This window comes from Mesoplodon bidens (genome assembly GCF_964165515.1).
Source record: "Mesoplodon bidens genome assembly, chromosome: 12".
In the NCBI taxonomy this organism is placed as follows: Eukaryota; Metazoa; Chordata; class Mammalia; order Artiodactyla; family Ziphiidae; genus Mesoplodon; species Mesoplodon bidens.
Window position 1 is genome coordinate 62,860,085 of NC_138168.1, and position 18,714 is coordinate 62,878,798.

An 18,714-nucleotide genomic window follows, 5' to 3' on the forward strand; every position below is an offset into this window, starting at 1 on the left:
TCTTTATATCTATGCTCTACAGCTAAGAGGTAAATGTTAACCACTTAAGCTCCCTAAATATCACCACTATAGTATTAAAAGAAATGTAGCATTGTCCAGCCTGGTTCAGTGATTTTTCTTAAAATTTGGCCTGAAATAGACATCAAAACCAGGAGAAAAAATGCTTGGGGAATACTGGATGGCTATAAGAAACACTCAGTTATGCCTACGGCTACCAAAGTGCACAGAAATGGTTATAAGTACTCAAAAAAGATTCAGTGACTTTTTACTACTTCCTGCCTCTAGTAGGAGCCTTTGAGAATCAACTCAGGCATTTCAAGGCCAGGACCACATCTGTCTTATGTACTTCTATACCTTCTGTGCATACAACACAGTAGATATTCAATACATGCTTATTGAATGAATGAAGAAATTGGGGAACCTCTAGTTCCTTAGGGAATTGATAGCAATACTTGATTTATAGTATAAATTTATTAAATCCTTAGAAACAACATAGAACAGATCAGCACAAGATCCATTAGCCATACACATCAATCCAAAAGAGAATGGGACTGCTTAGAAATCTGTTCTTAAGTAAGTGTACTCTTACCAGGCAGAGAATTAATCTGTCCAATGTAACAATGTTGTACTTCCATACCATGTCATTAAGAATTTCAATGCATTTGTTGAGTTGCTGACCCCCAGCTGATGTAGAGAACTCATATACCAGGAAATCTGCAAATGTTCTCACATGGACTACCAAGGCCCTAGCTCCAATTCGCTCTAACACTCTGGAAAGCAGAGAGTAAAAAATAAATTGCATTGCTGTAGGGTATAATGGATTGCCAAATGGAATGCAGATCTAGGTTTCTGGCTTACCTATAGCCAATCTGATTAATATGATCTGTTTCCAGGAGCATTTTCCAGAGAAGACAAAGGAAGAGAGGAGGAGAGCGCTGTGCAGAAAAGTGGGTAATGATGTCATTTTCATTCGTCATTGACTTCCACTTCCTATACTCCTCCTCCACGTTTTTCTTCAGATTAAAACGGCTTTCCTGAGGTACATTATTTTGTTTAAAGAATGCCTACAAGGAAGATCAGAAATTTATTTCAATGGTTGTAGTAAAAAGGGCTATGGCTACAGAGTCAAGAAACCAGCTCCAGGCTTGACTCTAATGCTAATAAATTCCAGGTGACTTCAAGCAGCTCAGTAATCAAGGCCTGAATTTCTATACTGGGAAAATACAAAGGCTTGATTGTGTGATTCTGTGTGATTTTAAAAAATCAGTCAAATGTACATGATGTGTGTTCTGTGAAGCTCCATTACATTGTATTTCTCCCCATTCCTGTTCTATGAGAAAGAATTTTTCAGTTAATGTGTTAAATCTCACAAGATTCTAAAACTGTTAACTAGTAAGATGAAGCCATAACAATTAAATTTTTAGAAACATATCCAGTCCTATAATAAGACAAGGAAAAACTCAAGAGATTTTGGAAGTAATAGCAAGGATTTACAAAAAAAGAAATAAAAGCTAATTTTCTCTGGGTATCATCCAAACTCTCTAGAATAACACAGTAAATGGGAAGAATGATTTCATATACTGTATATTCAATATATAATTCAAGAGGAAATTACCTGCAGTGGACCTGGAAAACAACTAAGAGTGTGTGAAGCCCAATTATGAGGAGTAAAACTCATGATGGTCTGAAGGATGTCTTTACACCAAGTTCCCTGAATTGAATCAGAGCCTGTAAAAAAATCTAAACACAAGCAAACAAATGTAACCCAGATATAAAAGATCATGGCCACAATTCATAAATGATTTCACAGAAAAGTCACAAGTATGTACACTCAGAGAATTTCACTGCAGTGCATTCACTACTTAACGAGTAATCACATCGGTAAATATGAACATAACTAGTGAAAAGAAGACAAAAGACATTTGGTATCTTTTTTTTTTTAAATTACAGAGCACCAATGATAAAAGATTGGTACAGGCCCATCATGACTGCTCATTTAGCTCACTCTGACAGTGAGGTATTAGCACTTTACTGAGCCAAGGAAATAGAATTAATAAAGTACCACATATCTCTTCTGGTGGTTGAAACAGCTATAGACTATAACTCTCTAAACCAAAGAAGTTTATTTATGTAAAATAAGACAGTGTACACAAAGGTTGCGAAATTCAATAGCTATTTCTTTAAAATAGCCATTCTCAAAGTGTGGTCTGTAGACTCTGTGGGTCCCCACTATCCTTTCAAGGATTCGATGAGGTCAATGCTATGGAAATACTACTACTACTAAGATATCACTGGCCTTTTTACTGTGTTGAAATGTGCACTGATGTCACAAAAGCAATGGTGGGTAACACTGCTGGCCCTCAGAACAAATCAAACAGTGGCACCAAACAATACTAATAGCCACTGTAATCTTCACCACAAAACACTCTTAGCAGGAAAAAAAGAAAGTGCCCGTTTCACTTAAGAATATCCTTGATAAAGTAGTAAAAAAAGATTGTATCTCAGCCCTTAAGTACATCTATTTGTAATATTCTGTGTGATAAAATGGAAGTACGCATAAGGTGTTCCACCTACACACCAAAGTATGATGGGTATCTTGAGGAAAAATACTTGTGCGATTGAGTACTGGGTCAAATTAGTTCTTTTTTTCAATGGAATTCCAATTTTACTTGAAAGAACATATAGTTTTCTGGATTTGGGCATTAGGCAGACATTTTCTTGAAAATTAACAAAGGGAGTCTGTCACTTCAAGAAGAACAAATGACTGCATCTTTTGCCAATGATAAAATTTGACCTTTCAAGTGAAAATTAGAATTTTGGAAAACTTATATACACTACCACAAACCTAATAGTTTTCCAAAACTTAAAGAATTTTTCTAATGAAATCTGTAGTGAGATTAAAAAATGTAATTTTCTTATACTACATAATGAAATGTGTCAACATTTCCAAGCTCTATCTACAGAACTCAGTAAACCAATGTTTTCTAAAAAAACAATTCATGAATTTACAAAATATGCATGAACACAAAATCCATTAAATGTACAAAATAGACCAGTGGGTTATAAGGTAACAGAGTACGAAGAGTTCACTGATAGGACTTTGTATGCCATTTAAGAAACTATCAATTTTTCAATTTTGTGCGACATCAAACAATATTCATAATTAGCTGAAAAAGCCATTAAAATACTCTTCCCCTTTCCATCTCCTACCTGTGTGAGGCCATTTCTTTTTTACTTACTTCTACTAAAATAACATTTGCAATAGATGAGATGTAGAAGCAAATATGAGAATCCAGCAATGTTCCTTTACATCAGACATTAAATAAAGATGCAAAGGGCTTCCCTGGTGGCACAATGTTTAAGCATCTGCCTGCCCATGCAGGGGACACGGGTTTGAGCCCTGGTCTGGAAGGATCCCACATGCCACAGAGCAACTAAGCCCGTGTGCCACAACTACTGAGCCTGCACTCTAGGACCCACGAGCCACAACTACTGAGCCCACATGCCACAACTACTGAAGCCCGGCACGCCTGGAGTCTGTGCTCCGTAACAAGAGAAGCCACCGCAATGAGGGCCGCGCACTGCAACGAAGAGTAGCCCCTGCTCACCGCAACTAGAGAAAGCCCGCGCACAGCAACAAAGACCCGATGCAGCCAAAAATAAATAAATAAATAAATAAATAAATAAATGAAAGCAGCTCTATTAAAAAAAGAAAGATGCAAAAAAAAAGTAAAACAATGGTACTTCTCACTAAAGTTTTGTTTTGGAGACAATAGGGTTTATTTTTCATAAAAATTACATCATGTATGTTAACATGCAATAGGTTTATTACTGTTATTTTAAAATAAATCAAATATTTAAAAAACTCCTACTTTAATATCTAACAAAGTAAATATCATATATGTAATCCATATAACAGAAAATCTTTGGGAATTTCAATTATTATTATTATTTTTTAAGCGTATAAAGTGGTCCTGAGACCAAAAAGCTCAGGAACCATGACTTTAAAATGATGTTAGATGACCAAAAACTGATGTTCAACCTAGTTAAAATGGTAGTACACACAGAAGAATTTACGTTAATTACTGAAATGGTGAAGATATCAAAACAACAACTGGTTTTTTGGAAACAAGTGAGAAGAATCTTTTCAGAAGGTTACCCTCCCCCCTGCCTCTTAGTAGTCAGGAGGGACACAGCACACTCTGACTCATCTGTTTGTTGGTGGTGGCTGCATATTCACTGTACCTGTTACGTGAGTTGCTCTAGCTAAGGTCAATATCAAGGCGCGGTTCAGTTCTTCAGATTCCGCTGAAAGCACCGTTTTGGGATCGCTAAGGAAACGCGTAAACTGTGGCTGTACCTCCGAGCTACCTAATGCTGTTATAAGCCTGAGTGCAGTGCTCTCAACACTGAAAAGTGGGAAAACAAAAACAATCATTAAAAGATTAAGCTGCAGATAAAATCTCAGAACTATAGAATTAAATCTAATTCTAGGTTAATCACAACGGGAAAACATAAAAACTATAAATTTCCCTTCTTTGGTTAAAAACAAACAGACAGATGAACTCATCTTTTGTGTGAGAATGAGCTTTGCTTAATTTGTTTTTAAAAGCCCAAGGTGCCAAATTGTACAGCAAAAACCAACTGACATTTTTACACATTTGAAAAAGACAGCTTGTAGCCTGCAGGACTAAAAAATTTCACCTGGATGCACAGCATTTCAAAAAGTACATCTTTTAAAATTTGAAATGTATTTTCACTTAGAGAAAATCAAAATGACATGATACTTTAACCATAATCTGAACTATATTTGAATCCAGTATTCTAAAGGGCTAAGTTAGAATACAGTGTCAAAGGTCTTGGAAGTACTTGTTCTCAGTCCAAAGATCCCTAGGCAATAATTCAACTCTCTTACTAGGTTTCTATTTAAAAAGCTGGACTCTACTTCTTCTATACTGGAAATAAAACACTCCAGAAGCCCTGGAGTTTTATGACAGTGAACAAAAATACTGTAAGGTAATGGATTAAGTTCCCCATCTCCAACAAAGTTTCTAATAAATCCAAGGAAAGACAGTCTCCAATGAGCTCACCAGAGATGGAGCTGGTTCTGGTTTGTTTGTGCAACTGCAGCCAAAGTGTGAAGATGACTCAGGAGCTGAACTCTGTAATGAGGCTGAATGTGGTGCATCCGGTAGCTGAACATCTCAAGAAGCGTGTGCAAGATTCCCCAGGCATGAGACTTGAAAACAGTTGGCAAAAGCTGACCTTGAGGAACAAGACAATTTAAGGTACCAATCAGTAAAAGCTATGTATTAAAAGATACCTGAAGAGAAGTCACACTGAATAAAATCCATGCAAAGATTCTGATCATGAACACACACACATACAAACATACAGATACACATGCACACATATATACTCATATATTTTCCAAATTTTCTCCATAATTTGTACTTTAATTTTAAGGAAGAAAATCCAGATCCTTATTTTTGGGTTGGCCAAAAAGTTCGTTCGAGTTTTTCTGTTACAAAACGAACTTTTTGGCCAACCCAACAATACCAACTTTGCTTTTTTTTTTTCTTCCTGGAATTTGACAAATGATACTCAAGTCCATCTGGAAAGGTAAAATAAGAGCCAGGATATGGAAAAAAATTACTCTAACCTTCCTCACTTCTTTATTTATTTTTATTTAGTTATCTTTTAAATTACTTTTATAACGTTACTGTTCCCAGCCTTTTGAAGCCTGAGGATCACTTTCTAATACACAAATTGTATCACACCCCTTCCTCCCTGCTAATAAAGTTTAATTTGACTTTCAATTATCTGGAAAAAAAAGAGTAACCATGGTTAAAATGATACTGTATTAATAAAAAGTTAAAATTACCTCAAATCAGAAAAACACTTCCATATTAGAAAATATCTATTATTTAGAACTGCGTAACAACCAACAGACATCGTACAATGTCTTCTGCAATGCAGGAACACCCCCTGCCTATTGCCAGTCAGACTTGGTACTCATTGCTGTCCCGGGCAAACCAGAAAGAGAGGCAAATGGGACCGTTGGTTTTTATATGAGTACAGGCATCACGTCTGTCCAGCTCACTGCATCCCAAGCATCTAGCACAATTGCATGCCCCCCCTTTTTAACCATAACTTTACTTTAAAACATGCATCCCACTCCCTTGACCCTTTGTGAGGGTCTATCCCTCTCTTTTGTTTTATTTTTCTCTGTAAGGTTTATCACCTGACATATTCCATATTTCGATTATTTACAATTTTTGTCTGTCTTCCTCATTTAGCAGGTAATCTCTAAGATGGCAGTGACTTCTGTACACTGCTATATCCCTAGCAAATAGAAAAGTATACGTTGAATGAATGGAAGCGTTAATAGTTAAAAACACCAGAAAGTCCTGTCTTACTGATAAATCCTTTGATGCCCAAAGACTCTATTTCCATATAGACCAATAAACGGCTGTACGTTTCCACTAGGGCTGGAGCCAAGGCCACACTGGACTTTGCATGAGCAAGTTTTATCACTCTGGTAGCAATGCTGTGGATAAGGCTGAGGAGAAACAACAAAATAAAAGAAAATTAAAATTCATTATTATTATTATTTTTTTTGTGGTACGCGGGCCTCTCACTGCTGTGGCCTCTCCCGCTGCGGAGCACAGGCTCCGGACGCGCAGGCTCAGCAGCCATGGCTCACGGGCCCAGCCGCTCCGCAGCACATGGGATCCTCCCGGACTGGGGCACGAACCCTTGTCCCCTGCATCGGCAGGCAGACCCCCAACCACTGCGCCACCAGGGAAGCCCTAAAATTCATTATTTTTGACATAAACACAGGAATTATTCTACTTATAGAGAACTTGGTATAAATCTGAACTTAAATATATGAAATGAATCAGCTGTTTTAATCATTTAGGTTGTACAGGACACATGGTAGTGATGCACTGTACAACCTGAGACTAATTCTGGTTTCCACGCTGCTTTCAATGTGCCTCAGGATCTCTCTGCTCACGGAAAAGCAAAATTTGGGTACAACTCATGTACCGAACTCAAAATTTGGGTACATGCTTGAATGGTTTCAGGCTGTTTTTGTTTTTCAAATATGTAACTAAAACCATTTAAGAAATTAACTTTTGTTATAGAATTACTTAACAAATCACTGGTAAGACCCAAATGTTAGGTACTAAAGGGACTTTCCTCAATTTCGTCACATATGCCAGTAAAGTGCTTGTACAATTCTAGCACAATGTTAACCATTTGAAAAAGAGCATGGTTTTTCTAGAACCAATGACCCCCCACCTGGAGGCCCACACATACATTCTCTTTGACCTAGGCAGTGTTTGAAGTTTGAGCCAACACTTAATGGTTGAGAGTCTAGAAATAAAAGCCCTTTCCAAAAAAAAACAAGAACTAGCTACACTAATGTTCATTCTTACATTGCAGAAATTAGCACAAGTGGCAGCACCGTAAGTTGAGCCCCTCCCGTTCCAGTCAGCCTCAACCCCTCTATACACACAGGCTTCTGTGCACACTATTACCTGACTCGCCTTCACGCAGCCCCAGGCAGGCATCACTCACTTACATTATCAGCTTGGCTCCTATGGGCACCTGAGGTTCTAGAATCACACCCAACAGAGCCCTTTCTGTCTTTTAGAAACCACAAATGTCAATTCTAAAAGCACTCTTATGTATAGTCAACATAGGAAAGATATTACAGTTTTTGCATCCCTGGACTCAGCAATTCTACTTTCAGCAAATTATTTAATAAAAATGGAATTATGGATAGGTGCAAAGACAGCCAGAAAGGTGCAAAGACAGCCAGAAAGGTGCAAAGACAGCCAGAAAGATAATCTTCATAGCCATCTTTATAACACTGAGACACTGCAATCTCAGTATCCTACTACATGGACCTGACTAAAGAATCATACATAGACACACAAAAGACCTCTTTGTAGCAATTAAAACAGATGTTCCTGAAGAGCACTAGATCTAAAAACGTGTTTAATTAAAAAACAAACAAACAGGTGTTTAATAGATTATATGAGAAAAAGGTGGTTATAAAATAGTACTGTAGTTAAGAACACATTTTGAAAAAACAAAAATACCCCCTATAAATTCATATATTTATACATAGAAAAAAGACTCAACACATATATGTAATTTTACAATGCTTATTTCTTATGGAGGGATTATAGCAATTATTTTCATTTTCTTTGGGTTTATTTGTATATTCTAGAATTCCTATAATAAACAATACCATTTTTGTAATAAAATAAACCTAAAGGATTTTTAAAATATACCTGGCCATAAAATATACACACATAATCATGAAATCAAGTCTTTGCTGCACTGATATCTTCCCTGGCATAGGACCAAATAAATAAAAAAGAACATACCTCATTTTGGCATGAACTGTCAGTGAATCCAGGAGGTTCATTGGTAAGGGAGTAATGGATCCTGAAGCCAAACAGCTCGTTCCAGGAAGAGGTATCCTCATAATTCCATTTCCATAAATAGTTTCTACCAGAGCTCCCATGGGTAATGTAAAACATTCTGAATTTGTAGAGTATGCATTACACAGCAGGGCGATCTTATAGTCATTCATCTGTAAACTTTTATTTCTAAGACTCTGCTGTAGGAACCTAAAATTTCGAGTTCCATTCAACAGAAAAAAATGCAAATAATTTCTAGAAAGGTAACTTGCATTTCTAAAAAAGTTTAATTTCATGCAACTATATATTTATTCCTATAGGTATTATAGTTTCTGCCCAAAACATAGTGTTAACACATATAAAAGCCTGAGAAGCATTTCAGAAAGAATGTAAGTAATTATAAGTGAACACTGAATGGTTGTTAAGTATGTACTAGATATACTGCACTAATATTCAGATAATGAAGAAATAACTCACAGATTCATGAACTAGCCTTCTACTTATCTGTCTGCTTAAGTAATAATAATAATATACCTTCATTACAGATGTCACTAAGAAAAAATTGTTAAGGGTTACCTCATAAAATGAAAGCCAAATGAAATGTGAAGTCTGACTACCCTACAGTCTCCTATGAAGACATCTGACAGTCAGTCCTTTTCAGAAGTTCAGCTATTCCTAACACCCTTGATGGAAGCCCAGTCCTATCTAAAAGAGGGCATCTTCTTTGAATAATTGCAGCTTTGGAAATAATGCAAGGGAGCATGCCAGCCAGATCAGCTCAATCAATCCTGGCAGCCCAGGGAGTGAAAGATATCTCAGTCAGATCATGCTCAAATTCCAAGTACTTAAGCAATTTTGAAACATTTTCACATAGTTTTGGAAATTAAGTATTTTAACTAAGGTAAAACGTGTAAAAGCAAAGATTAGACCTGAAAGTCAAAAGAATATATATATATATAAATATATATCTCCACATACATATAAACAGGCTTGGTTAATCTTCTAGTTGCTTTCTGCTGCAATTGATCAGGTTCCCTTAGTTATAACGTACACATTAAATATTTACCCTTACCTCCAGTGGATGTGGGAAGATTTCCATACTTCACATAAATACTGAGACCAATATTAGTCTACAACCCACTATTTATTAAATTAAAAAAATGAACTGTCAAGCTACAAACAACTTACTCATGGTGAAGCTTTAGGGAATGAGGTATTGGAATCTGTAGCTTGGAGTTGTCGTTTTGGGCTTTTCTATTGAGGTGAATCCAAATGCAGGTCATTGCAAAGGCATGAGTTGACTGGGGTTTGTTAATGTCAGGAACTGGGATAAACTAAAAAAGAACAATTTAAATATAAGAAAGAGTAGAATTAACTAATTATATATATTTTAGTAATCCATTTCTGCTATATCTCATAATTTAGCCCAACTGTCCTTTGACTGTTCAATAACACAAATCAGAAGATCTAACAGCTATCAAATATTGAAATTATTATAAGATTGTTTTTACTTGCCAAGAAAATAACAGAAATCCACAGGTGCTTAGTCAAGCTTTTCCTACTGCCACAAAGCATTCATAATCACTAAATTTTTATTCTTGGACTCCCCTGGTGGCGCAGTGGTTAAGAATCTGCCTGCCAATGCAGGGGACCCGGGTTCGAGCCCTGGTCCAGGAAGATCCCACATGCCACGAAGCAACTAAGCCCGTGCGCCACAACTACTGAGCCTGCGCTCTAGAGACTGCGAGCCACAACTACTGAAGCCTGCACGCCTAGAGCCCATGCTCCACAGCAAGAGAAGCCACCGCAACAAGAAGCCTGCGCACTGCAACAAAGAGTAGCCCCGCTCGCCGCAACTAGAGAAAGCCCGCGTGCAGCAATGAAGATCCAATGAAGCCAAAAATAAATAATAAAATAAATTTATTAAAAAAATAATTTTATTCTTTAAAAATTAAACACATCATTATGAAAAAAATCACACCATTATCTTACTGAGTGTGATAAATATGAATACAGTTTCTAAAAGTCACATATATGCTTTCCAAGAACATATGAGAGACATGCAATCTAAATGAGTAGCATCAAACATATTGTTTATTGATGGGTGAAATGACATGGATGTCTGGAATTTGCTTTAAAATCATCCGGCATTAATAAAAAAGCTGAGGAAAGGAGATGAAATAAGAATATTTCACGGGCAAATAAGCCCGTGTGCCACAACTACTGAAGCCTGTGTGCTGCAACTACTGAAGCCCGTGCACCTAGAGCCTGTGCTCTGCAGCAAAGAGAAGCCACTGCAATGAGAATCCCATGCACAGCAATGAAGACCCAATGCAGCCAAAAAAAAAAAAAAAGAATATTTCTTGGTGATGGGACAGGAGTTTCTTTTTCTATTTACTCTACATTTTTTGTGCATTTTAAAATTTCCATAATAAAATGTTTCTAGAAAATGACAATCATCAATATATACCATATTTTATTCAAATACCTTATATAATAAAACACTAGTGTAACACACTCAATTGGCAAACAACCAAAAAAACCATATTAACAGATACTGATATTATGTGGTCATTCAATGTGTATAGATTAAAACAGTTTCATGCTTTTAAAAACTGTAACCCTGTTTAGAATGTAGAGGAAGGCCTTGTCATACTAGATGTTCAACTGTGATTTAAGATAAACTTCAAAAATAATCTAGTTCAATTTCATCACTTTATACAGGAGTAAACTAATGTCAAGAAAAACTGAATGTCTATCCCATGATCACAGCAATCACAAAAACTGGGAAAAGAACCATGTTTCCAGCTTTCAAGTCCAGTGCTCTTTTCACAAAATCACACTAAAATCCTTAAACATAAATTAGACATAATTCTAATCACATTGTTAACTATTTAGTAAAACTTACTTCTTTTTCTGGGTACAGAAGGTCAAAGAGCTTCATGACAGGGAGAAAATCAGCTAGTGCATTTTTCTGAATACTTCCAGAAATGAATTGCAAGAGAACCCACATCAGATGATCTCTGCCTTTAATCAGTCCTCGCCCTGCTAACTGTAAAAAATGTTTAAATACAAATCTACACAGCCAGTTAAAGAAACAGATACAGTAAAGTTTAAAGAAAAAAAAAAGAGAGAGAGAAACCTTGTTCTCAGAAAGTTAGCATCTAACATTTGCATTTACTGATTACTTTTTCTCCACTCAAGGCACACCAGCAAAGCCTTTTAAATTATTTTAATATTATATGTTTTCTCCCTGACCTCCAAAACAACTATGCGTATCAAAAATTAAATGTTTTAAAACATGATTAAGTCGATAATGTATGCATGAGAATCAAGTTTAATTTGGCAATATTACTAAAAATATTTCATCAAAACACAAGGAGTACTTTATTATACCAAAAGGATTAAATTTATTTTTTTTACTCCTCAAGGACTGGTTATCAAAAACACTTTTCCTGGTTTCCTGTAGATTATAACAGAAACCAGTGGTGGTGATAGGGGTGGTGGGTAAGAGGTGGTTGAAAGGATTTTAACAACTCTTTTGAAAAAATTTCCCCCAAATAATCTAGACTATCAAGATGTTACAGATACAACAACACTATTTTATTCCCATTCAATGTGTCCAAAGCCTTATGCCTAAAACCAACCCTTTCCACAACTTACTCTTCCACTCGTGTTCCCTGTTTTGGATTCATTGATCTACTCTTTCATTCACTGCCTAAGCAGAAACCAGTGAGTGATCCTAGATTCCTGTTACTCCCTGTCACCTATTGTCACCAAGTCGTATTCACCTCCCAGCATACCACGTTTCTGGCTCCTCCTCTCTGTCCTGGTTTAGGTCTTCAGCATCTCTCACCCAGACCACTGCAACAGCTCCCTTACTAATTTCTTTGCTTCTGATTTTGGCTCTATCCATCTCTACATCACTGTCTTCCTACATGTGGTCATTAGCAGTAATTTTTCCACCTTGTATATGATGATGTCATTCCCTTCCTCATTTGCTTCCCAAAGTAAATTTAACTCAGAACAAACACAGGGTCATATAAAGTTCTCCATGTCTGGTCTTACCTTCCTGCTTTCTTCATCTCACCAACACTTTCCCTTTTATATTTTTCTTTCCAGTTATGACACACTTCTGTCCCTTTCCAAATGACTATCTTATTGTTATGGAAGCACTTTCTTATCTTTTCCTCTTGGCAAATTTCTACTTGTCTTTCAAGTAGTAGTTTCAAGGTCCCTTTGATAAAGCCACTCCTGATGTCTTTAATAGGGACTATTCTCTCATTCCTATCACAAGGAAACATGTTTCCATTATGTGAACTATAATATTATAATCAAATTGTTTATACGCATATCTTCCCACCGGTAAAGAGATCTTTGAGGGTACTATACTAGTGCCTTTTCATTTTGTATCTCCTGGTCCTTGCACTGTGAATATGTGGATGAATAAGTGAATGCAGTTTTTACGGTGACAAGAAAATGAGAAGTTAAGAAATCATAAAGGCACCGAACAAAACAGAAATCTGAGCTCGGAACTTCTGTTCACTAGGTAACATCCACACCAGTCTAAAACATACTAATCAACAGGTAAAGTGGCTCTGACAAAGGGTGTGGTACTTACCTTCTGATGAAGAGAAAGGACCATATGTGGAAAACTTGCAAACTGGAAAAGCACAAAGAAAATGAGTTGACTCGAGAGATGCTGCCAGAGGAGTTGGCTTGTTCCCCCATCATCAAACTTCTCCTCGGTCTCCGATCGCTCCATGGCATAAACCACCAGATCCACCAACTGGTCCTCCAGCACAGGGCAGCGCTGCTTGTGCTGTAGGGCAGAGATTAAATACAGTATTCCAAAAGCCTCCCGGTTAGTTTCAGAAGTTACCAGTTAATGGGCATTAATCGTAACAAGAGGCTGAGAAGCATGGAATGAAGTTGAACTTAGAAAGTTAAGGTTAGATTTAGTCTGTTAAAGCTGCATCATGTTACATTATCATAGAGGATGAGTATCATAAAAAATTATTTTTCAGGTCTCACACAAAACAGCCTTCCCATTAACTTTTGACTTTCACTATAGACATCACTGTTCCAATATGACAAAGGGCACTGCACAGTAGAAAATTTTGTTATTTATTTTTTGAACAAAGATCATTTAAAAGACAAACGAAATGGGGATAACAGTACTAATTTTGCAATCTAGCTCAAAATATGAAAACCCTGGATTTCCAGGAATTAAATACTACGACAGGAGAGCAAACAAAGCAGTGTGTGATCTATTTATTTAAAAGCAATCACCACATGTTTATACTAACTTTATATACAGAGGTGTATCTAAATAGCTTCCAGATTACTCAGTGTCTATTTTTCAGCGTGTGGTATTGATCTGATACTGAAAGGAAAACTTCCTCTACAAAAAAAAAAACAACAACAACTTGATCTCAAAGCTAAATCTCTGCTCTTCCCTCTTAGAAGCCAAACATAATGCAGCTTTAATTTTAAATTAGACTATTTTAAAAATCTAAAACAAGAAAAAGAATTGAGTTTAAACACTAAAAATGAAAATGCAACTTCCCTTTCTAGAGGCAAAAAGATTTTTGCTTTTTTAAAGTGATTTTTAAAAATGTACTTTTACCAAAGGAAATATGTTAAGCCATATTTTAAGCCATTTTTATACTTTTAATAAAATGTTATATGACTTAATAGCCAGGCAGTTGGAAGCCTTTCTAATGAATACAATACTAACATAGATGCTTTCCCTATAAACTTTAGATGTGATTATTAGTCTTTTGCCATGAAAAAGGGATATGATTTCTTTAAATTTAGGGGGAAAATGCAAAATGGGGACGAATTTGGAAAAAAAACAAAACATAATGAATAGCATCCCCTCTTTTGCATGCTTTCTGCCAGCTCCAAACTTGTAAAGCTCCAATATAGCTGCACTTAAAGCATGCAAATAAAACAAACATCTATCCAAAACAGTAAGCATCAATGGTTGTTTCATATTTTTTCCAAAAACACAATGCCATGATCACAGTTCAATCACATTACAGGTTTACGAAGAGCAATATTAACACCACCAGTTGGGACTACAGTACTTTTCCTCCAAATGTAATTATCATTATGAAGCAGAGCAAAGTGCAACAGACAACACTACAAACTAGTTCTTAAATCGGCATGCACAACTACTGTGTACAGGGCTTGAAATTCACTAGTTCTGCCAACCACCAACAACCTAAGGAATGTGTCAGACAACACGAATTTAGAGCGAGATCATTCAAAGTATACAAGAGTCAGAAAAATTTGTGAAAAGAAGTAAAGCCAGAATTTCCAGTAGGAATTTTTCTTCAGTGATGGGAATTTGCTGCTTGTTGGAAACTGACCAATTTGGCATCTATCCTCCGTCCATGATGATCTTCCATCAGTCTGCTTCAGGAAAAAAGAATAAACTAAACAAAATTGGTTTTTAGCACCTGGGTCATTTTTGAGTTTCCCTTATTAGTATTAGCTATTTGTTTCAGAGAACTGGATTTTTACCTACATATTTTTAGGACTGCAGTGATTGGTGGTCATATAGTTAATGATTTACAGGAAAACCAAAAATATTAAGATTTTGGCAAAGTAAGAACAGCTAGGAAATTTACAGCCAAAGCTGATAAGCTTTCAGTTTATACCATGACTCAAGACTACCCCCAGATTTTCTGTTAACAATTAAATCAGTCAGGAATCTCTATGGCACCAAATGCACTGGTTAGTCTGAGGGTAGCAGAACATCTGTCAGAATGAACTCTATATTTCCCAGGTGTTTTTGGTTAAATCCAAGGATAGTTCTCAAATCAAGTTTAGGGATAGCTTACACATGTTCCTTTTTTTTACTTGCCCATTTTAATAATACCAAAAAAAAAAAAAAAAGAGGGAAAAGTCTGGAATATAAAATGATCTGTGCTACTAACTACTTTAGAATAAGTTTTGCTTTAGTTTTCAACTGCTAAAAGATAACGACATTAAAATTAAGATTCTCCACCACATAAATTATTTTATAAAGTGGAAGAAATGAAAATTTGTAAATCAGTTTAATGATCTGTGAATAAAGGCTAATTATCAATCATAGGGTGTGATAATTCTGGTAGCCAATGGATGCTATGTCTATGGCTATTCACAACTTGCTGAAAGCTTTCATAAATTTAAGTCTTCAAGATACAGGCATACAAATTGAATTAGTTTACATCATATGTATATGTATGTTTAGTTAAATTCTGTTTTAACAATAAGAATCTAAATTCAGTATTTTAACAATGCAATTTCTGCATAACAGCTCAAACTGTATCGGAAACTTGTATTAAATTTTCAGTTTTGGTAAACGCTGAAAATCAGGCACAAGGAATTAATAGAAACATTAACATTAAGCCCCACCCATGCCCCTGATTTTTTCCCACCACTGTTTAAAATGGCAAATGATAATGCTTTCCGTCTTAGTAAGCATATCCTATATTAAGTGGTCCCTGACATTTTCATATAACAGTTTTGGTACTGCTTATGTGGCGCAATTTTAACATATTGTACTTAGGTGGGCGTAAGTTAACTTAAAATCATTATTTCAGTGCTAGAAATCAATTTTAAAGCAGTATCTATTTAGGACAGGTTGGGAAGCAAAATCCCATTGTATGTCATTTATCATATTCTCTACCAATCAGAACTGGAGTCCCATGCCAGTTAATACCACTTTCAATGGTGCCTTTTAAGGATAAACTGAGTGATCAGTCTAGTACTTCACTGTCTCAGGGTAGCCAGAGTTCATATACCACCACATAAGAGCTTGAGGAGTGAATCTGTTCTGTAATGCTCTTATTCAGTAGAAAGAATACAAACTCTTGTGCAAATACACAAAACAGGATTCTTACACTACGAACACTACCTTGCTGGTCACAGAACTGGGCTATTTATGACCTTCTGAATGCAACCAATTATCGGATAAAATACCATAGCCCAATTCCTACTGGAAAATGCAATATGGACAGCTCTTAAAAGGTTTCAAAGCTTTAAGTAAGTTATTGCATTGCTAGAGAGAGGACAAGAAAGTATAGTGCAGGATATAGTTCTGTAATGATAAAAGATGTGATGAGATAACTTGTTTATTTTTAATCATATGCTTCTTATACAGTGTGCTCTCATTGTCTACCCTACTGTCCAGGTGGTAAAAATAATATATCAAGTCAATGCAGCATATATCTTACAAGTGCGCTCACTACAGTTTTCTCCCAAAACAATTAATGATGAATTGTGAACTTTTGACAATGTTTACACTACAGTGAGATCAATATTAATAATGTTCTGTCAGCATTTCCATTATAAACTTTATTTTTTACGGATTTATGTCTTAGTCATAAACTTTTTTTAGGTTGAAACTTGTTACTGAAAGGATCAGATCAGAAACACCCTTCTCTAAATTTTGTCAATTTCTAGTTTGAGAAGAGCTGCCCCCCAAAAGCAAAAAGCTAAGGATGGTTAAGGATATCTGGGGGAAGGTACTTGCAGCTCAAATGACCATGGGTACATTTATTCATCAAACTGCAAAAAGAAACTGAGTCAAGTATGCCTTAAAGTTCACGGCAAAAATTAGTTTTAAGACATAGCATGAAGCATTCTTTCAAGGTTCACTGAATACTTACCTCTAACTCAAGTGAAAGCTGATCAGAGTTAAAGACTTGGTGTTTAAGATGTTACATTGACAGGTTATGTGAGGTTAACTGTCAGATACTGTGGTGTGAAGCAGTTTCAGTTTCACATGAACAAAGGCTTGTCCAAACAAGGAGACTTGGTAAATTTTTCAGAAGAAAAAACTTAAAATAATAAAAGAGATACTGCTACTAGGGTGAGGTTTGGCATGCAAAGTTTCAACACTGAGCAAGTTTTATGGCCAAGCTATATGTCCTTAAAAATAGGGCTTTATAAATGGAAGCACTGGCACAACCTTCACTATAGTATTGCAAACAGCAACGCTATTTTATATAACCTAGACAAGAACGTCTTTTTAAAATCAAAAAGCTGGTCTATTTTAATATGTTGGGCTCAAAAATTTTTAACAAAAATAAAGAGAACCACTATTTTGCTTAAAATCTCAAAGGTGAAAAGTCCTGGAACAGACTTGGGACTGTATAAGAGTTTGGTTTATAAAGTTTGGCCATTTTGTGTTCCTCCTGCCACAGGTGGACTTCAGCTGCGAGGCGCTCACTGCAGGAGGAGGACACTTCTGGCAAAGACTGACAAAGAAGGGTGTTTGTCAAGCAGGTGTGGGGTCACCTAAGAGTGTGACATTTCTTAGTCAATCTCCATGTTTCCAAAAAAACTTCCCCATGTAAAGCGTACCACTCCAACTTTTAAAAGTAACATATCTCTGTTAAAGTGCTTTTGTTCTCTTTTTTGTTTTGTTTTAATTTGTTTTTGTTTTTAGGCAAAGCAACATAAGTATTTTTATTGATGTTGTTGTTTGTTTATGTTTTAATAGTCTGGAAAGATAAAGGCCACCACAAATCTTTCCATCTCTGAAAATTCCACCAGGCTAGCTTTAGCCCTAAAGTATGAAAAACAGTAAAATGGAGTGGGAAGGAAAAACAACCCGTCAAAAAAGCGACAGGCTTTATCATGTGCCAGGTGTTGTCTCTTGATTTGATTAAAAAAAAAAAGAATATTAAAAAAAAACAAACACCAAAAACCAAAAACAAAAACAATCCACCAAAAACAACTCTCATATCCCAAGAAGAAATTCATTTTAGTGGCCTTGGTCTCAGCATGGTCCTGCCAATTTCAAGCCCCGACCATACATGTATTCTCTAAATGGAATCAGTGGCTACAAAGCGGCCAGCGTATCGTTAGTCACAATACAACAGTAAGGTTGTGAACATACCTGAGCAATGTTCAAGGTCTAGAGCATTGGAGGATGGGCAGGACAAGACAGGACAGAACAAAAATAAAGGAAGAAAAAAAGAAAAGACAAAACAGTGACTATGAGGCCAGCCTCAAGGAACCCAGAGTCAGCACAAACCCTCCCACATGTTAAACCACCAAAAACAAACACACACCAAAAAGAAAAAAAAAAAATCAGCAATTGAGGCCATGCTGAAAATACCAAGGGTTATAAAAATAGACACCCAAACAACAAAAAAAGTCAAAAATTATGGTTAAGTCATGTGTAGGTTTCTCTGGCAAAAGGTATACTTGAAACTGGCCTTATAGAAAAAAAAGCAATGCAAAATAAACCAATTTTAAAAATATTTCTTTCTTA

General features: G+C 36.1%; 1 protein-coding gene across 3 annotated transcripts in view; it reads right to left on the bottom strand.

The window, feature by feature from the left end:
* MED23 (mediator complex subunit 23) overlaps positions 1 to 18,714 on the bottom strand; it is a 43,802-nt gene that overhangs the window by 12,667 nt on the left and 12,421 nt on the right. For 2 of the 3 annotated variants that reach the window (XM_081250597.1, XM_081250599.1), the window contains exons 11-21: positions 18,337 to 18,354; positions 13,060 to 13,260; positions 11,347 to 11,490; positions 9,627 to 9,772; positions 8,403 to 8,648; positions 6,420 to 6,562; positions 5,091 to 5,265; positions 4,246 to 4,409; positions 1,616 to 1,740; positions 859 to 1,064; positions 590 to 770 (exon numbers count right to left, since the gene is read on the bottom strand). In XM_081250597.1, the coding sequence (XP_081106723.1) occupies positions 590 to 770; positions 859 to 1,064; positions 1,616 to 1,740; positions 4,246 to 4,409; positions 5,091 to 5,265; positions 6,420 to 6,562; positions 8,403 to 8,648; positions 9,627 to 9,772; positions 11,347 to 11,490; positions 13,060 to 13,260; positions 18,337 to 18,354 (1,749 nt within the window). The remainder of the gene's footprint in view (positions 1 to 589; positions 771 to 858; positions 1,065 to 1,615; positions 1,741 to 4,245; positions 4,410 to 5,090; positions 5,266 to 6,419; positions 6,563 to 8,402; positions 8,649 to 9,626; positions 9,773 to 11,346; positions 11,491 to 13,059; positions 13,261 to 18,336; positions 18,355 to 18,714) is intronic. The other variant, XM_081250598.1, reaches the window with a different exon arrangement.